Source organism: Bacillus rossius, chromosome 2, assembly GCF_032445375.1.
Source record: "Bacillus rossius redtenbacheri isolate Brsri chromosome 2, Brsri_v3, whole genome shotgun sequence".
Classification (NCBI taxonomy): Eukaryota; Metazoa; Arthropoda; class Insecta; order Phasmatodea; family Bacillidae; genus Bacillus; species Bacillus rossius.
This window is the reverse complement of record NC_086331.1, coordinates 24,907,092-24,932,752: the sequence shown is the minus strand read 5'-3', so window position 1 is coordinate 24,932,752 and position 25,661 is coordinate 24,907,092. Positions and strand designations below refer to the sequence as shown.

At 41.2% G+C, this 25,661-nt stretch overlaps 1 protein-coding gene across 1 annotated transcript in view; it reads right to left on the bottom strand.

The window, feature by feature from the left end:
* Nucleotides 1-8,988, bottom strand: part of LOC134529182 (proline dehydrogenase 1, mitochondrial-like) — a 161,762-nt gene extending 152,774 nt beyond the window's left edge. The window contains exon 1 of the mRNA XM_063363018.1: nucleotides 8,565-8,988. Coding sequence (XP_063219088.1) covers nucleotides 8,565-8,888 — 324 coding nt within the window. The 5' untranslated portion in view covers nucleotides 8,889-8,988. The remainder of the gene's footprint in view (nucleotides 1-8,564) is intronic.
* Nucleotides 8,989-25,661: the final 16,673 nt, after the last annotated feature.

Genomic DNA, 25,661 nt, shown 5'->3' with positions numbered 1-25,661 from the left:
CCCCTGGTTCTCGGGGGACCCAGGCAAACTGAGTTCACACTCACACTCACTCAGTCGCACCTGTGTTTTCGTACCACGTGCGTCTCTGCCTGAGGACGGGAGCAGATAGCAGTTCCCGAAACGTCGCTTGTTTCTGTTTTGAAAACTATTGTGTTTGTTTCGTCTTTTCATTTTGTCGTGTTTTTGTCTCGTTTCAATTGTTGTGCTGAATTTTTTTGGGTTCAATATTTTTGTGCTGTCATCATTTGTGGGGGTTTTTTCGTTCTCTTAGTCCATTTTTCTTTGTTTTTCTTTGTTTGTTGACCATATTCCTGTTATGGAATATTATGTACGTGTTTATATCCTGTTGACAACAGCAATTTTTTGCTTAATTTGTGTTTTCGTCTTTTGGGTTTTTTGTAGTTTTCTTCTACAGACATACATGTGCTTAGCAATGGTGTATGTCCAAAAGCTTACATCAAGTCATCAAATATATATATTTTTTTTTAAATTTCCCTAAACCTTCTTTTACTTCACTTTCTGATTGCAGAACCTATTTACATGCACTCTGTTTACAATTGTAACAAAAACAAAATCAAAAATAAATATATTCTAGACAATACGGGCCTTAGTGTGCCCCAATTAAATAGTAGTTTAGTAGCAGCCTTGGGCACAGTGCACAAATATAATGATATCCTCTACAAATTAATCTTAAAATCTTAACAAATTTGATTTAAATTTTCATTAAATTTTCTCATTAACCCTATGAACTTTGTATCCTTTTAATCAACACTACAAACAATCATATATTTTAGCTATCCATTTTTTGTTTGTCAATTGTCTAAAAATTTAATGTCATTGTTTTTGCCTATTTATTGTCTTCATGTATACCTAATTTATTCTTACATTCAATTTAATTTTTTGTGCACAATTATATTTAATATTTTTTGCTATGTTATTTCATTTTTATATTTTGTTAACCATTTTGTACTTACCTATCCTTGTTCTGTCAGTATGTTTGATTGTCTGTCCTTTATTGTGTTACTGTTTATTTTTGTTGTTTTTTTGTGTCTGTGTGATTAGAGGAACCTGCGGGTACGTGGATTATGCTGTATGCAGTGTCTGCCCAGTGGTGGTAGTGCCTACTTGGGGAGGTTCCCCCCTTCAGTTAGTGCTTGCCAGCCTGGTGCATGATGGCTGCCAGTGGCCAAATGCTTGCAGTAACTATACTTGTACTGTGTTAGTTGTCTTTGTTGTGTCCACAACCAAGAGTAATAAAACTGTTTGTTGGTGGGCATGTAACAAATAGAAAAAAATAAAAGTATATAATTATATTACAATTATTGCATCAGTCAAAATGACAACATTTTGGTGAAATAAGTAATACGAAAAATCACGAGACAGTTTTGTTTAAGTAAAAAAATTCTTACAAAATAAAAACAATAGCACCAAAATATCCTGTTTTTAGAATGAAAATGGCCTAAAAATAAAACTATAAACTCTGACTACTCATGGGTAAAAATTTTGCCAGATAAATTTGTGCCAACTCCGAGAGAAATTTTTTTTTCTAATTGTAGGCTATTATTGATAGTAAGTATTTTAGAGACGTGGTAAATAATACGGTACCACAGTGAATGTATTTAAGTTAACTACATTACAATTTCAGGAAAAAATTTAATTTATTATTTTTTTTTGCGTTTGTTATCAAGGTTGCGATAATTTATGACACAGCTGTTTGGGTTTATTATTTAATGGCATAGCCGACTCTGTTTAACAAGTGATATTGTCCCAATCCTGTTTCACAACCATATTTTGCACCTAATATTCACTTCAACCTGATTATGTGGTTCTCCAGAGATCCTTAGAAATATAGAGTGTAAAAAACTGTTTTCTAAAAGACAGGAGCTTAGATATCAACATCTTACGGCCGGAGAAAAAACAGTTTTCCATTATAATTTGTTTTGAATGTCTCTGTTGAACTGGGTTCACCCCTAATGTTCCACCACTTCATGGCCTGCCCAATAGTAAATTTCTTTTAAGTCTTGTGCAAATTTCAAAACACCATTTTTGGGCAAAGTTAAGGACTTCTGTAAAGCTCAAAACCACTGTTTTCAAACAAATTTTCATGTAAAATATTGTTAAATCGGTAAAATTCTTATGTTGCAGCTTTCCGTAAATAAAATAATAAAATGATGAAGTGTCATTCAGCACTTCAGACGTTACTATATGTACCATTAAAACAATATTCATAAATTCCAAATGATGTCTGAGAAATTACAATTTACATGCTACATTAATAGCTTGTGCATTGACGCAGCCACCACAATTTTGTGCTTTAATTGTGTAGCCATATGTGACTAAGAATGTGTACATTTTGTATTTTGTGACACAGTAGAAAGTGAATAAAATTTTTAAAATAAGGTACTTGTTTCATGAACGGCCACCGGCCCACCAGGTATAGGAGTTCCTGCTGTGCACCCAAACCCAAGCATTAACTCTTGACATGGATGTTTTTTAGCTGTATGGAGGCAGAGAGCATCGAATTGTTACATGCTGTCGCACATTTGGTACACATAATGACAATTCCTTTTTTAGTCAAGTTCTGATAAAAAATATTCCTGTCAAAGGTTGACGCCTGGGTTTGGATGTACAGTAGTGACAAACACAGGCGGGTGAATCTCAGATTACAGGCCATTTTACTGTGCTGTTTTTTTTATTTTCACAATGAGTTTTAAAAATTAAAAAAAATATATGAGCTCCTACTCAAAGGTGGATGAAGAGATGTATCATTACAGCAGAGCTGAAAATGTAAAATTTCAACTTTTTTTAAAACTTCAAAATTCAAGCAACCATGCTAATGACAAAAGCATCCATGCTAATGACATATGACACCATGTAAATGATTAAGCATACAAAAAGTGTAGACAGTAAGTAGGCAATTCTGTCCAGATAAAATACGTAGATAAATGAAATTAAAAAAGAAACCTGTTAATTTATTCTTTTAATATTAAATAACAATTAGGCTTATTGAGAAGGAAAAAGTCACAAAATGTACGGTTTCCATACACCTTTATGAAACAATTACTATGCCATTGATCTTCAAACTTTCTTACACACTTAAGGTTCAAAAAATTAAAAAAGCCATTTACTTTGAATCAAAGATTTGAAGAAGATAAACATCAATAGTTAACATAATGCTACCAGTAAACACCATTTTAATAATAGAACTGTATAATTTGGTATTGAAATTTGAAAAAAATTACAAAGTCCACTTCTTATCTTAAAATAACATGCATATTTAAACATTAAAATTATAGGCCTAGTTCACTTTGCCATAGTTATTTGAAAACAAGTAAAAATTAAAGTGCACCAACATGGTAAGGTTAAACATCACACACAGTCATTTTGCTCTAGAGATCTTTAAAACAAAGAAAGCAGCTCTTGAGCCAGATGGTGTTGGACTGACACCATTGTTTTACATTGGTTTGTTCATCAAAGTCAAATTCCTTTTCTGTGAATGTGATATGCTTGTTTGTACAAAGAGGGCACCCTCTGGCTAGACATTCTTCACTAGTTTTCTCACATGTAAGAGCTTTTAACAAATCATCAATATTTCTTTCTTTAATAATTTCCAAGAAATATAGTTTTTGAACAAGAAGCTTCATGTTTTCGTGCTTAGCACAGAGGCACGTATCTTTCTCATGTACTTTCCTGGGAACAATCCAAGGCGGCTTGTATCTACAGAATGAACTATAGCTGATCCTGAAGTTCTCTGCCTGTAGAAACTTTGCATGCAGATTTTTTAATGTGTTGTTCAAATAGCGTTTCTGCTGTTGCTTCCCATTTCTTGAAACCACATCTTTTTTACCTGGGCATAAAGTAGAATTACCCTCATTTTCTAAAAAATGTCGTACCTTCCTCTTCATAAATTCAATACTTGCTTTCTTTTGCCTTTCATAAATTAATTCATGTGAAGGCCTTTTGTTTGCAAGATGCAGTTTTAAGGGGAGAAAATGCTTAGTGTGAGTCAGCATTCTATACTTTTTTTAAAATTCTTCCAGAGATCACCTTTGTAAAAATTTGTTTCTCTCTTTCACTTTTTTTAATACTATCAAATTTGCTTTCCAGTTCCTTATTATTACTTCTGCAAACACCAGTTTATGGCGAACATCATCAGGTACTTTTCTTCTGCGGAGATTTTTCTTCACTTTCGCATTTGGAGTCAATGTTGGAGTCTTTTCTTTCCCTTTCAGCAATCTCTGATACCTTTTCTTGTATTTGTTATACCTTTTCATAAGGGCACTGTTTACTGCTTCCAATTTTTTAATTTTCCGGTAAGCTTTTGTTTTGTTTAGTCGAATTTGTTTTCTTCCCCCTTTTTTTTAGTGTGCTGACTCTTTCTCTTTCAGAATAGACGATGTGCATGGTATGTTTTCATTACCTTCTTGATTGACTCTTTCTGAATCTCACACATTTTGTGCATTTTCTTGTAAATGTGCCTGCATTTCTTCTTCCTCTTTCTTCTTATTTCTGTATTTTTTAGTTGCCTGCCTCCATTCTTTTCATTTCTGTCTTTTCTGTCTTTCATTAAAATCAGCCACAAGTTTCACCTTGCCGGTAACTTTTGCTTTCAAGTATATTTTATGTTTCTTTTCTTGGAGAGCTTTGAGTTTTTCAGGGTCTTTTTTGAGCCTCTCTCCCTTTCTTTTTTCACATTATTTTTTTTCTCCTTCAATCTTTCTGCTGTACTCATTGCAGCTTTCTTTCTAGCCATACTACCAGTTAATCTGTAACCATATAAACATAGGAAACATACTCCGTAAATATCATTCAAAACATAGTTTGGATTTTCAAATTGAAATGAATAAATCTAAATTTTAAGCATATATTTATGAATAAACTGCTTAAAAACCTCAAAGCAAAACATTTAACTTGGTGTTTATAACTCAAGAGTTTTAGTGAAAATATATATAGTAAGACCCTATCCAACTGTAAAAGAAAAATATTTCATTAGCATGGACTGGTGTCATTAGCATGGTCAGCAAGTTCAGAAATGCCCATGCCAATGACAATGAATTTGTCCATGCTAATGAAAATTTTGGTAAATCTGTATTGTACGGATTAGCGCCAAAAAAAATCGTACAAATATGAAATAACTTTCATTATATGCTCTTTTACGTCCTATTTTCAAAACTGCCTGCGGAGATTAAAAATTCCAATTACTTTTGGAGATATCGCCGTTCTTATTTTGCAATACAAGCCCTATGTAATCATTCAACAGACGCCATTTTATATTTTGCCGTGTGTGCGTGAATGCCTAAATAACAGAAATTTTCCATTAGGTAAGGTTAGTTACATGATAAATACTTCAAAATAAACGGAAATTAAAAATAATATCAATTAATTTTACTTGTATAGTTTTAAGTATTTATAATGTAACTGACCTGACCTAACAAAACGGGACAAAGGTAGATTAGGTCAGGTCAGCTACAGTATAAATACTTTGAAACTGAACGGTCATTAAAAATAATAAAAATTAATTTTAATGGTTGTTTAGTTTTAAAGTATTTATAATGTAGCTGACCTGACCTAACAAACCGGGAAAAAGGATGAACAGTAGGAACTCACGTAATTTTCTTTTTACGTGATGTAGTCGTTCAACTACGTCGCGAAAAAAAAAAAAAATCATTCTTGTAAACAAGCAACAATGGTGAAACGCGGGAAGCCTACGATTCACTCATCCTTCTGGACATACCCGAATACTCACGTTGGCAAGCCTTTCAACAGACGAGAGGCAAACGCCCGATCGTGCATCTTCGGTTTTTTTTTTTTTTGTTTATTGTAAATAAATATGCAACTCATGAAAACTAATGGTCAATTAGGTTGTTAGCTACATTATAAATACTTCAAAACATTGTGGATGGTTGATTTGGTTAGGATAGCTACATTAAAAATACTGTGAAATCATGTAAACGGTTTCCTAGCGCTGGATAGCTACATATTAAAATGTTATTTGCTAAGCAACCATAAAATGATTTTACAATTTTTTTAATGTAGCTATACTTACCTAATATAACCAACCATCTACAATGTTTCAAAGTATTTTTAATTACTTCTTGCTAATTTTAAGAAAGAAGGCTTGCCAACGTGAGTATTCGGGTATGTCCAGAAATATGTGTGAATCTTAGGCTTCCCGCTCAACGCCGCAGCAGTGCACAAAAGGAAATTAAAAAATTCAATATCTCCTAAAGTATTTGGAATTTCTGATCTCCGCCGGGTTTAATGAAAAGAGGAAGTTAAAGAGCACAGAATAAAGGTATTTTCGGATTTTTAATTTTTTTTTTTAAAAAAATCGCCAAAAAATGAATATTAAAAAATTCGATATCTCCAAAAGTAATTGGAATTTTTTATCTCCGCAGGCGGTTCTGAAAAGAGGACGTAAGATAGCATATAATGAAAGTTATTTCATATTTGTACGATTTTTTTTGGCGCTAATCCGTACAATACAGATTTACCAAAATTTTTACTTTAACCTAACCTGACAATCTTTGAAGACCCATTAAACTTTCACTAAGCCATGAAGAAGTAAACATAGATAACAATCATACTGAACAAAAATATTTTTTAATAATTACTATTTATAGCAGTTACAACATCCATGCTAATGACAATCAATTTTCATACTCACCATAAAAAGTCCACACAATATATGATAACATCAACTTAGGCTTGTAGTTCCCTCCAAAACCAAGTTAGTTCTGCCAACATAATGGAAACTAAATATCCTTGTCAATAAAAGAATAACAAGAAAACTTTTTTTATCTTCCAAGAGCTTACAAACTTTGACCATGCTAATGACACAAAACACTAGGGACCAACTTTGATCCAAAGTACTCTGAGCATTTTCAAAACTGAAATAAAACTTATATTCAGAAATCAGTCAATAAAGTATACATTTTTCAAAAATCTGTAGATAAGTTTCAAACTTAAGCAATTTGGTTCACAAGTCAACCTACAGCTTTGTATACTGTGTCATGGGACAGCCATGCTAATGACATTTTACAAGGTTTTTAATTTTTATTTTTTTATATTTTGAAATAAATCTTGGAACACACACACGACTCATTTAGAGGTCATCTATAGCTGTAAGGAAATAGATTAAAAGTATTAGAACTGTCACTGGACTCTTAGCAATTCACTAGAGACCAATTATTTCCCGTAATCTGAGATTCACCCAGGCGGCCTGAAGCATACATGAAAAACATATTTTTTGTAATTGTTATAAACTGTAACAGAATACTAATACAAAATATACACATAACTTATGTATCAAGGAATAAAGCACATTGGCAGAATACTATTTAATAGCTTACCTTACAAAATAATGGAAATCAGCAACATAGACAAACATAAAGCATCCATAAAAAATACACTTGTATGGAATCCATTTTACAATTTAAAAGAATTTATGGAGTAGATATACTGCTGAGAGAGGGGAAGCATTCTGGTTACAGCCAGACTCCCCTGTACTTATAGCTAAAATGCCTAACATCAATATCCTTATACCCTAAATCCTTCTTAATTTTTTTTCTTACTTAATAAATATAAGAAATCGCTCTACATATCATGTCCATGGGGGATGTATAAAAGAAATAATGTAATATTTGTAATTCAGATTATCTGAAAAAATTTTATCACTATTTGTTTCACTTCAAAGTTATATGTATGTAAAACTAAATATGTATGTGTATTTAAAACTGTGTACATGTAAAAATGTATGTATATGTATAACTGTAAATATGTAAATGACATGTTCCATAGCCTTATGGTTTCTACTAAAAGAAGGCTCAATGGAATACAAATAAATAAAAATTTAAAAAAAAAGAACCACAGGATCAAGCTGCTATGCTAAAGCACAATGGTAGTAACCGTGTCTCTACACCAACTACCTAATGTAACCTGTAAATGGTAATTTTCTGAAACCACTAGAAATTTAGAAACTATGCTTTCACAATAAATGGAAAAACATCTTTATTGCTAGATAAAAAAAAAAGGTACAGAATTTATAATTCTATTCAGGAAATAGCCATGACATTAAAATTATACCCAGAAAAAATACAATTTTCTTGTATTTGCTCGGGATAAAATTGTAATAAAAAATTGTCTTTCCATAAACTGGACCTTAATAACACTTTCCTAAATGGCATTTTAAAAATCAAACGGTATAGGTACCTAAAATGACTCAATAGTGGGGAGAGCTATTAAGACCAGGAAATTACCAATTCCTATTGCAATAGCTTTTCTTGGAAGTTTTTCTGGTCTACACAGTTCTCCCCACTATTAAGTTGTTTTTCTAGGTATTCCGTGTGAATTACAAAACGCCGTTTAGGGGGATGGTTAAGGAACATTAGTAGTTTACGAAAATACTATTTTTGTAATTATTTTTTTTAAAAGAGAACCTACACTTCGATATAAGCAAATTTTTAATAGTGATTCTTGTTTCTACTCAGGATTTAGTGCAGAATAAAATGTTACTATAAACGTGGTAACATTCATTGTAAATGGATGCAAAAATAGGTTCGTACCTTGGCGTTATTCTCCACTACATAATCAAAAGAGCATATTTTATAGACGATATATGCTCTCAATACTTCCCAAGTTGTTTTACTCTTGAAGGCTGCTATCGGGTCCGAAAATGTAAGATCTAAAGGATCCTTTGGAATCTGATTTTGCGAATTATTTTCAATTTTCGCATCGTAGTTGATTGCACCGGCAGCAGATGACTTCCTCATAGATGTAGAAACACTAAAACAAGCAACGGAACTAACTGCCGTTATTCTGTCATAGTTATTTACATTCGTAAACCAATTTTGAACTACACATTTACGTGTAACACGCAAAAAAGCCATTACTTGACGCGAAAATTTTAATTTTTAAAAATATTTACAATCGAATTCCACTCAAATGAAAGTACTGAACCAAAGATGCATAGACTACGAGACCATCGTCCCCTAAATTATGTACATTATGTTCGAGTAGAGAGTGCTAACTCACAACTTTCCATTATAAATTTAATTAACATTATCAAAAAAATTAAAAAAATTTTAAATTGAGGCAGAGTTCACAATTTTTAAAAAGCCAATAAATAACAAAACCAACATAGCTTGTAGAAATTACCAGTGCAAAATTGATATACATTTGAATGTTTTATATTATTTTTAACCAATAAAATATAACGAATTAACTTCTGTGAGAAGTTGGTAAAAAATATTTTTAGTTTGGTTCCTGATAACAACTGACAAGCGACATGCGAAAAAAATTTCAGCTGGTAAATTTAATTAGGTTATAATAAAGTATGTTAAGCTTAGATAAAAATATATATATAAACAACTTAAAAAAAATTATATATTTTTTGTCAATTTTAACAAAATGCTCATTTTATAAATATACTAATAATTATAAAGAATGTGTTACCTGAGGGTGCACCAAGTTCTGGCTCACCGACTGCATGGACAAGTACCCACCCTAAGAATCGACGAGTGAAAACTAAAACGGCATGGCGCTTATTGGGTGCTACAATGTAGATGGTGTTAAAGACCATGGACAGCCACAACTGCCTGACAGAAGGCTGCAATTCTCGACGCCACTGCCCAACCATGTGCCATTGTTTCCTCTCAGCACTCCTGTAAATTCATATACCTACCCCCGCCATACACACAGATATATCACCACCTCTAATGATACAGCCATTGCCCTCCCTAACCACATTACAACAATAGGAAGCCACATTCACTGAAGTTCAGTCAAAAATTTACATCGAAGCCAGAGAAACCAGTGTCAATATCCACAACAAAACACATTTCACAGTGTAGCACGTGACATCATGACAGCATATAAGATTCTTGCCGCAGGTACCGACAGACCTGAAGTCAGCCGCATGGCTAGCTTGCTACTAATTAGACACCTGGACTCTCATTACTACCTGTGGTGTCCATCTAGTGCTTCCATACTGACACACCCTAAGGAATTTTCCATGTTGGTCCCGAGCCATGTGAACCCACCCTAGAGCATTGTGCATTTGTCTCCATTAGAGTTTGTTACACTGTTATCATGCGAACATGAGGTGCCAAAGAGAAGAAGCAGCTAGGTGACAGTTGGTGTATTACAAGCCCCACAACCAGTCAATGACTCACCACCTCCGGGCCTCGTGACAAGAGCTTCACTAGGCCTTTCCCCTTGGTGAGATGCCACATCCATTGAAAAACCCTGACATACAGTGTTTAAGCCATATGTTTCGCAGTAAACACTCCGATGCTTGGTGTTGTGGTGCCCCCCTCCTCCCAGGCTAAAGGCATAACACAACAACCTAGCACACCATGGACAGCAGTGCAGAACATTACAACAACCAAACAGTATAAGATGGTGTGTGCAGGCCCCGATTTATATGGGCCAACTGGGCTTTACCCAGGGTACCAGTTTTTGAGGGTCGGTAAAATTTGAGTTGAGAAAAACATAGGAGGACAAAAAATAATGAAGGGCAGGGAAAACAAGATTTCAATGTACAGTATGATTTGATTATCAAAAATACATATTAAAGGCAAATTTTTGTTTATAGTACTTTACCAGGGTGCTTTAAAATATTCAACCTTAAACCCAATACTGTAGAAATATATTTAAAACTTGTTAACAATATACAGTATACATAAACTCATGTTAAATTTTGGTAGTCATAACAGCAATATTATCTGAATCAACAATTTATTATCTTTAAATAAAAAAAATTAAAAGCCAGTCTTTGAAAAACCTCAGTATTTAGTTGCATCAAGTTCTGTTTTAAAACTGATATTATGTAAGCATGAATTTATTCAAAATTATAATGTTTTGGGGGAACTAGTAAGGGAAGGGGGCGGCAAAATAGTATCTGCCCAGAGTGCTTACCTACCTGAAATAGGGATGTAAGTCACAGATGCTGTCACGGGTGCCATGATGCCTGCTCGTTGCTATCTTGCACACTCGCTATCGTATGTGCGAAAACATCGCAAACAGTCATTCAGCAGGAGACCGGCCACCTGTTGAGTACCCTGTTCATCGCTTCCCAAAACTTCCAAGACACTGCATAACCAGCTGCCAGAGAAACCATCTGCAAAAAGGTCAGTATTATGGAGTGCAAATATGAACAGTGCTAATGGAATATGCTATTCGGCTCTGGAAAAAGTAGCCCTTGGTAGTGATGCTAGGCATAACACAGAATCCATGACCGAAATTTACCTGCACATTCAGTATACTGCCCTGCACATCTTGCAAGGCAGAGCTGTTTTGCAGGTGCCCGCCTCTAGATCAGAGAAGGCTATCGTGTCCTGCATTTGGCCTCGGCCACCATGTGCGAGTGCTACATGCTCATCCCTGAAACAAACATGGCTGCCCCGACACCGCAGGATATTTTTTACCTACATCTCTATGACTATGCTCGTATCCTGTAAGATGGTGATGCACCCGGCGCCGATAGGTGGCGCCGATAGATGGCGCCTGCTGCAGAATGCAAATAAGTGGGATTCATTGTGTCATTACTCAGGGAAGAAGCAGGCTTCCGCTCGTGTTGGGAGCATCCCGAGAGTCATAATATAACATATGATCAGGACAGTCAGTGAAATCTTATGGAACATGCTACAAAGGCTAAATCTGTAAATATTAACTGTAATGATATTGTACCCGATTTGTATATAAGCTTGGCTTGTACTTATCCTTACCCCAGAGAAATCTGGGGAAATACATTAGGAATCTAGAATTGAGTGTATTATTATCTGCTCTCCTCTTTTCTCCCCTCATTTCTTCTCTCTCTCTCCATCCTCCGGAGCAGCCTTCGCTGAAGCATCCCTCCTCCCATGGAGCAGCCTTTCCCTCCCCTCCGCCACCTTGATCCCAGCCCTGCTTGAGGATCAGCCCCTCTCTGCAAGGTGCATTGCCGACTACAGGAGCTGCCAAGTGACGACTGAGGAAGTCACACCCCACCTCAAGCCACCCCAGCACTGGACACTGTTGCCATAACACGTCTAGGCATCTTTTCCCATTACCCTATTGTGTAGAGGGGAATAACAAGCGACTACCAACCCTGATAGCGAGGCATTAACAGTGGTTTGGTACTGCATTTTGGAACCCCAGACACATCGAGAGAGAGATGATACTATACTAGCAGACAGTGTGTATAGATGGGAAGATCGGAAGTTTTTACTCACGTTCTCTGCATGCCTGGTGTTCTATCCATGAAAACTGATTGATTTTCAAGAGCCCAGACACCAACATGTGGGATCCCGAGATGCTTCGCCTCATTACGGAGCACTGACAGAAGTTAACTAGAATACTCCAAGTGTTTCGAAGCTATAGTCAAGCATCGCGATGCCATTTGCTAAAGCTGGTATTTGTCCCGACCCGGAAAATATGCACAGTCTGGAGGGCTGCAACACCACGGCAATTGTGACCTACTTCCTATGTATGTGCTTACGGCGCCCAGATGACCGACCTCATTACACACACTGTATTTGCCATTCTTGTGGTGCTTTCAAGACCATTAAACCACTGTGCAATGGGGCCACTTTGGGAAGCTGTGTCCTGATCCTGCTGCCAGAATTAGTGCATGGATGGCCTTCACACTTTCTTGTCCTGGAGGGGGAGTGAGGTTTCTGAGATGTACTTACTTTAAGCATTATTTTAAGTCCATGTCCCAGTACTCTCCATTTCATGCCACCACTGTCAGATCATGCCTTGAAGCAACACTGCCAAGACCAAAGTTCATCCAATGCTGTGTTTGTTTACAAGTGTTTTAAAGACTCTTTGTTACGTTGTATGTTTTTGCCCGGCTAAGCACACAGAGAAACGTAACAAAACAAAACAAACAATGTTCCTGAGGTTCTGCGTTATTTGGAAATAAAAGAGTTTATTAAATTATCTTTGTTTATTTCTTTAAAAAAAATGTTTTTTCTCATTGTTACATGGCCTCAGTACACAATTTTACAAATGAAATTTGTTGGAAAAACATTGTTACTTGCACAGTTTTTGTCTTTTCTTATACAAATTTTAACGATGTCTTTGAATTTTGATAGGATGAGGTCCAAATACATACCACAGCACCATACATCTTGCTGTTGATGGTCGAGGAGTCTTGTCACTCGCCAAAGAAAAAAAAACTTAGTAATGTCCCTTGGTTAATTACCTAACTCAAGGTACCGTCGATCGCGGACCGAAATCACACGAAGTCGGGCCGATGCCGACGCCTAGGGCCTAAATTTATAGTGAATTTGTCCGAAAAAAATGAACTTAGGTTGAAAAATTACGGCCTGGCCCCAGTCCCTAGGCGTTAAATTATCTCTTAGTAATTCTCCAGTTGTATTGCGACTTGCCGACGACGCGACCGAGTTCGGCGACGATCGAGCAACAAGTGACTTGGTCGACGAGATTACCTTCCCTTGTAAAGGTGAAAAACAAGGGAGGCAACCCCGTGGGCCAACTGACCAATCAACGTACATAATTCCAAAACATGACCATATAAGGAAATTTGTACGGGCACATCTCTTGACACCAGGGCTCGCCCTGATTGGCTGGCTAGTGGTAGCCTCCAGAGACCCTTCCAGACGGTCGCTACAGCTGTGCGTACAACGTGACGCGTAAATGCCAAACACGCATTTACAAAGTGAAAAATAGCTTTCTGGCGCCAGAGTGACGCGCCTGTCCGCTCTTCCTTCTGTAACTTCCAGACTATTCTCAAAATATTACACTAGCAATATACAATAGAATATAAAATTACCCAAAAAATTCAAATACAATGTTCAAAATTTAGTAAACAAAGTTGAAATTCATATAAAAACTTTTGTTTAAAAATGATGTCCTGTAAAATTATAATCTACTAGCTGACCCGGCGAACTTCGTACCGCCTTAGCGTAGCAATGATGCACTACTTTATTTTGTATAGCTGACCTATCTTAGGTATGAGTACCTATTCAATTTGCTCTGAACTGTAATCAATAGCCACATTATAACTGAATGCAGCTCTGTGGGGATTAAACACAACATTCCTATCTTGATATCGATTCCGTTCAAGTTCATTTCGCGCTTCGCGTTGCTCATCACTTTTATTTGCTCGTATATTTATTTGACTTGCCGTATTTCGAGTTCTGCGGCCTAAGCTTGTACGTCTGGTTGGTGGCATTGTTAAAAACGAAAATCCAACTGAAAATAAAAGCTCTCATACATTTTCTGTATAACCATGTATACCAAATTATAGTATTGTGTAGTCACCAAAAAGTTCTAAAAATTAATATGAAGCTGTGAACTTACCTTGATTAACAAACACTTATTAGCAAACAAAAATCTTCTTAGTCTTTAAAACAATTATATGTCAAACGACATAAAGTTACATTAAAAAAGTTCAAAAATGAAAATTCAACTGTAAATTAAAGAAAACGGTTGTATTCTTCTTTATAAGCAAGAATATCACACAAAAACAAACATAGAAAATGTTTACATAATGTATTGATTTGTTTTTCTATTTTTAAACTGCAACACAGTAATAACGAATTATGGCATGACAATGGCCTAAGCAGAATCTACACAGCCAGAATAGCCTGCGCCAGCAGCTCTGTACCGAATGTACCGGTACAATATGTAGTAAAACGTTAATGTTGATAAATATTTCCTAAACGATACAGTTTCTTTACATCCTCTTTGAAGATATTTGCAGCAAATATTCTGTCAATTCTATGTCAAACACAATAAGGTTACTTTAAAAATATTTATATTGTACAAAGTGTTGGGTTAGTTTGGAAATAATTTTATATATGGTGGTTCAGTATTCTTAAATTTTCTAATTTTCCGTTAAATTTTTTCTTTCATAAGAACCTTCTCGTGACAATAACAAACACAACAAAAAAAGAATTAGTGAAATCGGTTCAGTCATTTACGCGTGATGGCATGACCAAGGGAAATAGGAATTCATTATTCTTAAATTTTCTAATTTTCCGCACAATTTTCTTAATTTTTTCTTTCATAAGAACCTTCTCCTGACCATAGCAAACACAACAAAAAAAAATTAGTGAAATCGGTCCAGCCGTTCACGCGTGATGCCGTGACCAAGGAAAACGGGTTTCATTTTTATATATATATAGATATAGATACTGCTTTAATTACTGACATTAATTATCAAATGTTAACATTAATTATTACGAACTGGAGTTAACCCTCAAATTAATAATTAAGTATCTCAAGGAAATAAGTATTTTAAGGCTTTCCATGAAATTTAACCAAAGTAATTAATAACAATTCTTAACAACTCTGAACTATCCTTATCTACATATTAAATAATTACTATCTTTCATATCAAAGTGATTCTTAATATTCTTATGACACCAAAAAATATATATATGTATATAACATACTCATTATGCAATGCTACATAACCCCCCTTACTTTTTGATTGAATTTATAAAAAATTAAATCAAAAAGTACACAAGTGTCAATTGAATACAAAAGAAATACCATAACAAATCAACAATGTGCAAACAATTGCAACAAATTAATCTGTCCATGAGTATTGCAATATCTTTTTAACACCATAACAACATACCATTACTTTTCATATGATTATAACTCCTTAAAACAAATTTACAAAATTATAACCCAAACATTGAAAAATTACATACACAAAATTATTTCAATTCTCCATACCAAATTAAAAGTAACAAATTAATCTTGCACTACGAACACAATTAACACTTGATTATAGAGCAAATATAACCTTCAACAGGTTATACTAACACTACAAAACATTTCATTGGAATTTCATGTTCATTTGTCATTTAAAAAATATGCCAAATGTTCACTATAGTTCACTTTAGTCCAACATGATAAAATTCTTGATGACATTAATTTGTTTACAATATCAACATAAACATACTTTACACAATAATCAAACATTGCATAGCTGATTGTCCAAATTGTTTCATTGACACATACTAAAAAAGTACATACTCAACTTGCTTAAAATGTACCCTTTTTATTTTACACTTAATTAATTTTCCATGGTCTTAGTAAAGAGACGTGCTAATTAGCATCGTTTACTCTGTAAACATTGTGGCCTACCACAGCCTTTATTTCATATGGCCCATCATATAATTTGAAAAACTTGGATATCTTATTATCTATAAGGGATGACAACTTATGTGAAGCAATTAATACTTCATCCCCTTCCTTAAAACTTATTTGTCTGACGGTTCTATCAAATCTGGATTTCCTTGAATTAGCCTTATGCATTAGTTTTTCTTTTGCCTTATCCAACTTTTCTTTCAAATCTACAGCATCATTTTTAGGAAATTTAATTCTATTTTGGAGTTTTGTGGTTGGTAACTTTTGTAGCATCAACTCGATAGGTGTAAATCCTGTACTCTCATGCCAACAATTGTTGATCAATTTCTCTACCTGGCCTACAATGCTGGCCCATGTGTTATGTTTCTCATTACAGTAAACCCTAAACAAACGCCCCAATTCTCTCATTACTCTTTCAGCAGGGTTGGCTGCTGGGTGATATACAGCAGTGTATCCTAGTTCGATACCTAAAATACTAGATAAGGTTTTCCAAACTTCACTCCTTGAATCAATTAATAATTTAACTTTTGTTTTGGTACCAACAATTTCATCCTGTATTACTGGACATAACCCCAACTTGCCTTGAATGAATTTTGAGTTTTCATTGAAATTTTGCAAAAGATCCTTCCCTTCGTGTGTAATAGTGGGTTCATTACAGCTCTGTTTTTTCAACACCTTGCATGACCCTCCTGCCTCTGCGAAATGAATAGGGGAAGTATCCGAGGCTAGATCTTCCCTATCTAAGAGTTTAAATTCCTTGCATTCCCTTGTTCATCATGTCTCTGCCTATCCTGTCTTTCCCTGACCCTCTCTTCCCTTGGATGTTCCTGCTGAGGTCTCTGTCCCTCCCATTGTGGCCGTACGTTACCTTGCAACTCTTGTCGATGGGGTCGTTGAACCTGTTCCCTCGGCATACCATCTGGAGGATGAAATCTCTCTCTGGGTTGTCCTCGCTGCCTTCCTGGGAGCTCTGGTTCCCTTCCCCTCAGTCCTTCCTCTCGCTCGTTCCTCCTGTCCAATGTTTCAAGCAATGCAATGACCTCTTCAACACTCTTAGTCCTAGCCCCCAAAATGCAGTTCTGTACTTGCTGGTAATAATGGTGTACAATGTGGGAAATAAATCTTTCATCAGTAATTGGATTATTCAAAAACTTTGACTGTAAATACAATCTTTGTACATACGGGGCCATGGGGCCGTCCCTTGCTCTGTGTTTTCCTGAAAATAAATATTGTAGGAAATCATCTTGAATGTATATACCCCAATATTTGTTCAAAAATGCTATCTTTGCCTCTTTAAAAGTTTTACATTCATTATCCTTATGCATTGCCCATTGCAATGCAACACCATCCAATTTAGTGATAAACAATTCTACCTGTTGGTCATCTGAACCCTTAAGATAGCTAAATACTTTCTCACATTTAGTTATAAATTGTATTGGAGTAGCCCCTCGATCATCCCCAAAAAATTGAGGCACTGTTTTTTCGAAAGTGTTTACTTCGTCTACAGTTAAAACTGAACTTCTAATATTACCCTGTCCATCCCCTCGAATCTTACTCAACTTTTCCTCCATTTTTTGTAAACACTCTCTACCCACATCATACCTAAAATTCTCCAACTGGCCACCCTCCTTTGAACTTTCTGTAAACGTCCTTTCAACATTAGCTTCAAAATTCCCCTTAACTTCCTGAACCACTTTCAACTGTAAATCTGTGACACCATCTTGATTTTCGACAATTCTGTTTTGTACACCCTCACCATGTTGTACCAACTCCGAATTTTTTTTACTATGCTCCTGAACTGTTTTACCTGTTTGTATCAAATTTTCCTGAACTGAGCCCACTATTCCTTCACATGTTTTTAACCTAGACTGTGCCTCCTCCATCTGCACTTCACAATTATTTACTTTGCCGATACAAGATGAGATCTGTTCATTAAGATCATTCCTAAGTGCATCAAATCGGCTCTCAACTGTATTTGTTAGTTCTTGTCTTACTTGTATAATTTCTTGTGTAAGTTCCTGTTTAGTGGCATCTAATTTTTGTTCCATTATATACCTGAATTCAGTCTGACCTTGTGACATGTTATGCATCATTATCATTAATTTTTCTAACATTTGATTAGACATACCTGACCCCCCCATAACCTCTACTGAACTACTATTTGCAGGCTCTTCCATGTTTTCCGACTGCTCCTGCACTCACTAATTCAATATTCAAATTAGGATCGGACATTCATGAAGTTTCAGGAAAAACCCGCAAGGTCATCCTGACTGTCTGTACTCATTTTTCTTTTGGTTTTACAATTATAAATGACCAGAAAACGTAAACAACCCTTTAAAAACACATTAAAAAAAAAATTAAACAATGATAACCACAAACACAAAATTTAGACCATAAGAATGTAAGTGTCTGTCCAATTTAGACTTGCTGTTTCCGGCGATTCATCCCTCGTTGTCCCGGGAAGTTACGATTCATCCCTCGTTGTCCTGCGAAGTACCGAGATGATATATGTTACTGGAATCGTGTCCCACGATGTTCTGCGAAGCGCTCTTCTACGATGTTCTAAAATGTAGTTCTCGTCGCATTCCTTTCCCACGATGTCCCGCGATGTTCTTATACGGTGAATGCTGGCTTCTCATGTTCGTTTTCGTTTGTTGATGTTTACAAGTACGACGCGAAGATCACACGATCCCCTATTGAATCACTCGTTCACAAGTTATAATTTTGCCGATGTTCCAAAAGGTATTACCACAGTTAATTTAGCCATGATTGGCTTTTACTTGATAAGTTTTTACTGTTTTTCCGAATGTTTATTTTATCATCAGGCAGTGTCTAAATTCGTGCCCCATGTTGGGCGCCATGTTGTTACGTTGTATGTTTTTGCCCGGCTAAGCACACAGAGAAACGTAACAAAAAAAACAAACAATGTTCCTGAGGTTCTGTGTTATTTGGAAATAAAAGAGTTTATTAAATTATCTTTGTTTATTTCTTTAAAAAAAATGTTTTTTCTCATTGTTACATGGCCTCAGTACACAATTTTACAAATGAATTTTGTTAGAAAAACTTCGTTACTTGCACAGTTTTTGTCTTTTCTTATACAAATTTTAACGATGTCTTTGAATTTTGATAGGATGAGGTCCAAATACATACCACAGCACCATACATCTTGCCGTTGATGGTTGAGGAGTCTTGTCACTCGCCAAAGGAAAAAAAAAAACTTAGTAATGTCCCTTGGTTAATTACCTAACTCAAGGTACCGTCGATCGCGGACCGAAATCACACGAAGTCGGGCCGATGCCGACGCCTAGGGCCTAAATTTATAGTGAATTTGTCCGAAAAAAATGAACTTAGGTTGAAAAATTACGGCCTGGCCCCAGTCCCTAGGCGTTAAATTATCTCTTAGTAATTCTCCAGTTGTCTTGCGACTTGCCGACGACGCGACCGAGTTCGGCGACGATCGAGCAACAAGTGACTTGGTCGACGAGATTACCTTCCCTTGTAAAGGTGAAAAACAAGGGAGGCAACCCCGTGGGCCAACTGACCAATCAACGTACATAATTCCAAAACATGACCATATAAGGAAATTTGTACGGGCACATCTCTTGACGCCAGGGCTCGCCCTGATTGGCTGGCTAGTGGTAGCCTCCAGAGACCCTTCCAGACGGTCGCTACAGCTGTGCGTACAACGTGACGCGTAAATCCCAAACACGCATTTACAAAGTGAAAAATAGCTTTCTGGCGCCAGAGTGTCGCGCCTGTCCGCTCTTCCTTCTGTACCTTCCAGACTATTCTCAAAATATTACACTAGCAATATCCAATAGAATATAAAATTACCCAAAAAATTCAAATACAATGTTCAAAATTTAGTAAACAAAGTTGAAATTCATATAAAAACTTTTGTTGAAAAATGATTTCCTGTAAAATTATAATCTATACTGCTTTAATTACTGACATTAATTATCAAATGTTAACATTAATTATTACGAACTGGAGTTATCCCTCAAATTAATAATTAAGTATCTCAAGGAAATAAGTATTTTAAGGCTTTCCATGAAATTTAACCAAAGTAATTAATAACAATTCTTAACAACTCTGAACTATCCTTATCTACATATTAAATAATTACTATCTTTCATATCAAAGTGATTCTTAGGGCGCGGTTACACGGGAGTCTGAACTACTTCAGGTGAACATGTTCAGCTGTTGAGTGCGGTTACACACAGTCTGAACATGTTTCGTTCGAGGCCATTTCCCATTTAACTTAAACAGGTTGGCAAAGTAGTTCAGATCGACATATCTTTTACATTAGCCTCTGATTGGCTGTTTAGAATATAAACAGTCCTTTGCAGAAATGCAAGATGGAAAGTGTTCCTGGCACAAGTTGCCGTCGTCCGGGGTCTCGGGCTCGAGTCCCGGTGTGGCTCCTAGTGGGAAAAGGCGGTTCTTGATCTGTGTTGTCCGGGTGGGCGCCAGACTAGCTCGTTTCTAGTCGTGAATTTGGGGTCGTGGATGTATGTGCCCCTGCGTGGCCCACTAGGGCCGGCGGCGGTGTTGCGTGAGATGATTTTAAATAAGAGACGTGGAGTTGAGGTGGTGGTGTCGTACCTTTTATTCAGAGGAGCGAGTCGTACACAATACAACACTCTACAGAGGTCCCCGGGGGGTTGTTACTTGTTATTCCGTGGCGCCGTATTGTTTGTGTTCCGCGTTACGTGGCCTCGGATGCTGTTATGTCTCAGACGTCTCACTGGGTACGCAGGTAACGTAATTTCGTAACACAAAGGCGGGACACAAAATACGCTGAATTAAGGGGGCGCGTACAGGTTACGTGGCACTCGTTACTCGGGTAACGTAAGTTAGCAATACAAAATACGGGATACAAAAATACACTGAATTAAGGGGGTGCGCACAAGTTACGTGGCACTCGTTACTCGGGTAACGTAAGTTAGCAATACAAAACACGGGATACAAAAATACACTGGATTAAGGGGGCGCGCACAAGTTACGTGGCACTCGTTACTCGGGTAACGTAAGTTAGCAGTACAAAATACGGGATACACAAATACACTGAATTAAGGGGGCGGGCGATTGGAGACGGCCAATCCCGTATGCAAATGTCTCGGCGCGGGTGTTGTGCCCACTGTGGTGAAACACGCACCGCAATTAAGTTTGTCCAAGTTCCCCTTGCGGGTTTGTGGTCAGCGCCGTGCGCGTGACCTTAAATAAAGTTCTGTACGTTGCGGGAGACGGCCCGTGCCGTATGCTGAAGAGCAACCCCGTTGACCAAGTGTGGTGCGGGGTGTCCTTAAGTTGATGCGGCCGGATTAGGTCCTGGACCGAAAAAAGGGACCGGGTACTCACGGAGAGGTTAAGTAATAAAGGGGGTTTTGTTAATTAGTGACTATGTTTACCGGACGTTACTTTCAATGTAGACAAAGGATGTTGCCTCTCCGTGGGACGTAGGTCCGCCCCGGTCCATGAGCTGCGCTGAACTGCCGAACTGGCATGGCGTCCGAGGGAGGCTCGGCCTCTCTCGCGCCAGGCGTGACCTCATTACGCTAGACTCCAAACGGGTGTGTCTGGAAGAGATTTTATTGTCGCTAAAATCCTAATTTAATGTTTCAGGAGGAATGGGTACGGTTCTTCTCTTGTCTACTCAGGTTTCCGCGGTTTTGCCTTTAATTGCTGTTCGGCTCGCCTGACTCGGGTGGGCCATGCCCAGGGGTGTGTTCCGTTAGCGGGAGCGTATACTGGCGGGTGCAGGTCAGGCTCTGGGGTGGTCGTCGGCCAGACGACGTCAAACGCCCCCCCCCTGTGAAGCCCGACCTTGCGCCGCTTATGGTCCCGCTAACATGGGGCCACCCCTAGCTCCGGCCGCTCCATCCCGGCGTGGTTCGCGGCTCAGCAGCTGGTTGGCTCCGCGTACTGGACCTGGTGATCGTAGCCGACTGGGTCAGCGTGTGCGCCGCCCCGGTTGCCGTCGTGGCAGGCGTGCCGGGTGCGGCGTCGCAGCGCCTGTGTGGGGTCTGCGGCTGATAGGGTCAGCGCACTGGACCTGGTGATCGTGGCCGACTGGGCCAACGTGAGCGCCGCCCCGGTTGCCGTCGTGGCAGACGTGCCGGGGGCGGCGTCGTGGCGCCTGGGCGGGGTCAGCGGCTGATAGGGTCAGCGCACTGGACCTGGTGATCATGGCCGACTGGGCCAGCGCGCGCGCCGCCCCGGTTGCCGTCGTGGCAGGTGTGCCGGGGGCGGCGTCGCGGCGCCTGGGCGGGGTCAGCGGCTGATAGGGTCAGCGCACTGGACCTGGTGATCGTGCCGACTGGGCCCACGTGCGTGCCGCCCCGGTTGCCGTCGTGGCAGGCGTGCCGGGGGCAGCTTCGTGGTGCCGGTGTGGGGTCAGCGGCTGATAGGGTCAGCGCACTGGACCTGGTGAACGTGGCCGACTGGGCCAGCGTGCGCGCCGCCCCGGTTGCCATCGTGGCAGGTGTGCCGGGGGCGGCGTCGCGGCGCCTGTGCGGGGTCAGCGGCTAATAGGGTCAGCGCACTGGACCTGGTGATCGTGGCCGATTGGGCAAACGTGCGCGCCGCCCCGGTTGCCGTCGTGGCAGGCGTGCCGGGGGCGGCGTCGTGGCGCCTCCTAGCTCCGGCAACAGCTCCACCCGGGTGGTGCTCGCGGTGGCCGCAGTTGGTAGGGCCCAAGCACCTGTCCCGGGTCGTCCCACGCCGAACATCAGGGGGTCGACTCGTCGAGGTGGCCTCGCGGCTGACAGGCTCTGCGCCCTGTTCCCAGGTCGTAGTCGGCCAGGCGAACTGGAGGTCTGTGGGCCCGTCGGGGTCGTTCCGCGGGCTCGCTGGCGGGTTCGCTTGTCCCCAGTCAATGTCCCGGTCCGCGGAGGTCCTCCTTCGGCGGCGGTTGACAGTTCGTGGACTGGTACGGGGTCCGTTCCCGTTCGGGTATGGCGGCTGATGCTGAGGCGGCGATCTCCGGGTCGGTCTCTCCGGGTTGCGTGACGATCGGCGTTGGCCCGTCGTCGTTGCATGCATCGGATTGACCTATGCTGTGCGACAGCTCGGCGATCTCCACGGCCTCTTCGTCCTCGCCCCGTGGGTAGTATTGCGGTGGGGGGCTCTCGTACACCACGCTCCCCTCCCAGGGTACCACTGCCGTCTCCGGTGCGTCCTCGTGGACCTCTTCCGGCTCGTCTGGCACGTCGTGGGCGGGGTCGCCCCCGGTGTCCCCCGTGGCCGTGCTAAGTGCGTAATCGTCAAGGTACGTGGGCGGGCGCCGCCACCGCCGTGGTTGTGGCCTCGCCTCGTCGTCTGACGCGGCCTCTGCGGGTGATGTCCCGGGCGTGTCCGCGGGTTCGTCGCGGGGCCTGTTGGACGTGGTGTTCGTGAACACCAGGGTGCGGTATGGGCGCGGTTCGGGTCGGCTCCTAGCGGGGGTCGCTTCTGGCGAGTCGTCCTCTTCCTGGACTACGTCGCTCTCCGGCGTACGGCGTCCGTTTTCGTCCGGAGTGGGGGGTCCTGCGTCTCCGTCTGGGTTCCTCTCCCCAGGTAGGGCGGTGAGCCGGATGTCGTCCCTGTGCACCTTCTTCAGGCGCCGTCCCTCCGTGCGGACTAAGTACGTCGTCCTGCCTAGTCGTCGCCGTACCGTGTATGGCCCGCCCCAGCGCGGGGCCAGTCCCGCGCAATAGTTGCGGGGTGCGGCTGAAAGTGGGTGTAGTCGCGCGAACACCTGATCGCCGACCTGCACGGCGGGTGGAGGATGATCTGTGGTTGGGGTGATCCGGTTGGCGTACCTCTCCTGCCTACGTCTTGCCTCGTCGTGCAGAGTCACCCGTCGTTGGTCACGTTCCTCCGTTGTCTCTTCGGGGTGTGGAGTGCCGTGTGTGGCCCATTCTCCCGGTAAGGGCAGGTTGTGGCCCTGTATCATTTCGGCCGGTGTGCGGCCGGTTGCGGCGTTGGTGCGGCGTCGTACACAGAAGAGGGCGTCAGCCACGTGCAGGTCCCACTGCGTGTGGTCCGCCCCCAGCCGGATCCGGAGCTGTGCCTTCAGTTCCTGGTTCCGGCGCTCTGTCAGGTTCGCTCTCGGGTGGTAGGCGGGCGTCGTGTGGTGCTCGATCTGGTGTTCGTCGCACCAGCCCTTCCAATGTCGCCCCAGGAACTGACTGGCGCTGTCCGTTAACACCGACTGGGGGTATCCCCAACGTGACAGGAACTCCCTGGTCAGCAGGCTGATGATGGTAGGTGTGCGCACGTTCCCGCATGGATACGCCTCTGTCCACCGCGTGAAGAGGTCCGTCACGACGAGGAGGAAGCGTTTGCCGCGCGGCGTGCGGGGGTAGGGGCCCATTACGTCTAAGGCTATCGTTTGGAAGGCGGTGGTGGGTTCCCTGGGTCGTTGTTGCTCCTCGCCGTCACGCCGCCTCGCTTCCCTCGCCTGACAGACCTCGCATTCGCGCACGTACGTACGTACGTCGTACGTGACGCGGGGCCAGTGGTAGTGCCGGGTGACTTCTCGTCGTGTCTGATCGGTCCCCGGGTGTCCAGCGAGGTCGTGGTCGTGGAAGAACCGAAGGTCCGCTTCTCGGGCTTCCGTCGGGACGTAGGTCCTCCAGTCTTCCTGGTGTCCGGGTGTGTGAGTCTGAATCAGGCCGTCTTGCACGCGCCACGCCTTGTGTCCGGCGGTCGCTTGCTGGCGGCGTCTTGCCGCGTCTATTGACGTTTCCTGTGCTCGACGTACCCGGTCCTGGACGTCGGCCACGGTGTTGGGTGGGTCTTCGTCCCCGTCCGCGTCGGCCGTGATGCGCGCGCATGCCGAGTCGTGCGATGCGTGTCCGTGTGGTGTGTCCGGGGGTAGGATCTCCTACCAGTCATCCTCGTCCGTCAGCTCTGTTCGGTCGTCGGGTTCCCGCGATTGTAAGTCGGGGAGCTGGTTCTCCATACCGGGAACGTGCTCGACGTCGAAGTCGAACGACTGGAGGAATAGCGCCCATCGTATGAGTTTTCCTTTCCGTCCCTGCATCGTACGCAGCCAGGTGAGGCAGCTGTTGTCCGTCCTCAGTGTGAAGCACTTCCCCTCCAGGTGGGGCCGGTACTTTTTCATGGCCCAGACTACGGCTAGGCACTCTTGCTCGTTGCTGTGATACCGGCGTTCGGCCGGTCCGAGCTTTGCGCTAGCGTAGTCGATGACCTCGCGGACCCCGTTCGGGTCCGTGTGGAAAAGCACCGCGCCCACACCGAGTGCGCTGGCGTCGGTCTGAAGGTAGAGGCGGCGTCCGGGGTCTACTCGTGTGAGGGTGTGACAGCGAGTGAAGGCGGCTTTTATTTCTTCAAAGGCGCGTTGCGCGGGTTCGCCCCAATGGTACCGTGCCCGTGGTGACAGGAGGTCGGTCAGTGGTGCGATGGTACGGGAGAAGTCGGGGATGTACCCCCTGAGCCAGTTCACCAGGCCGATAAACCGTTGGAGTTGCTTCCTCGTCCGCGGTGGTGCCGCTTCAGCGATCTTGCGCAAGTGAACGGGTTGGGGTCGGTTGCCAGCCGCGCTT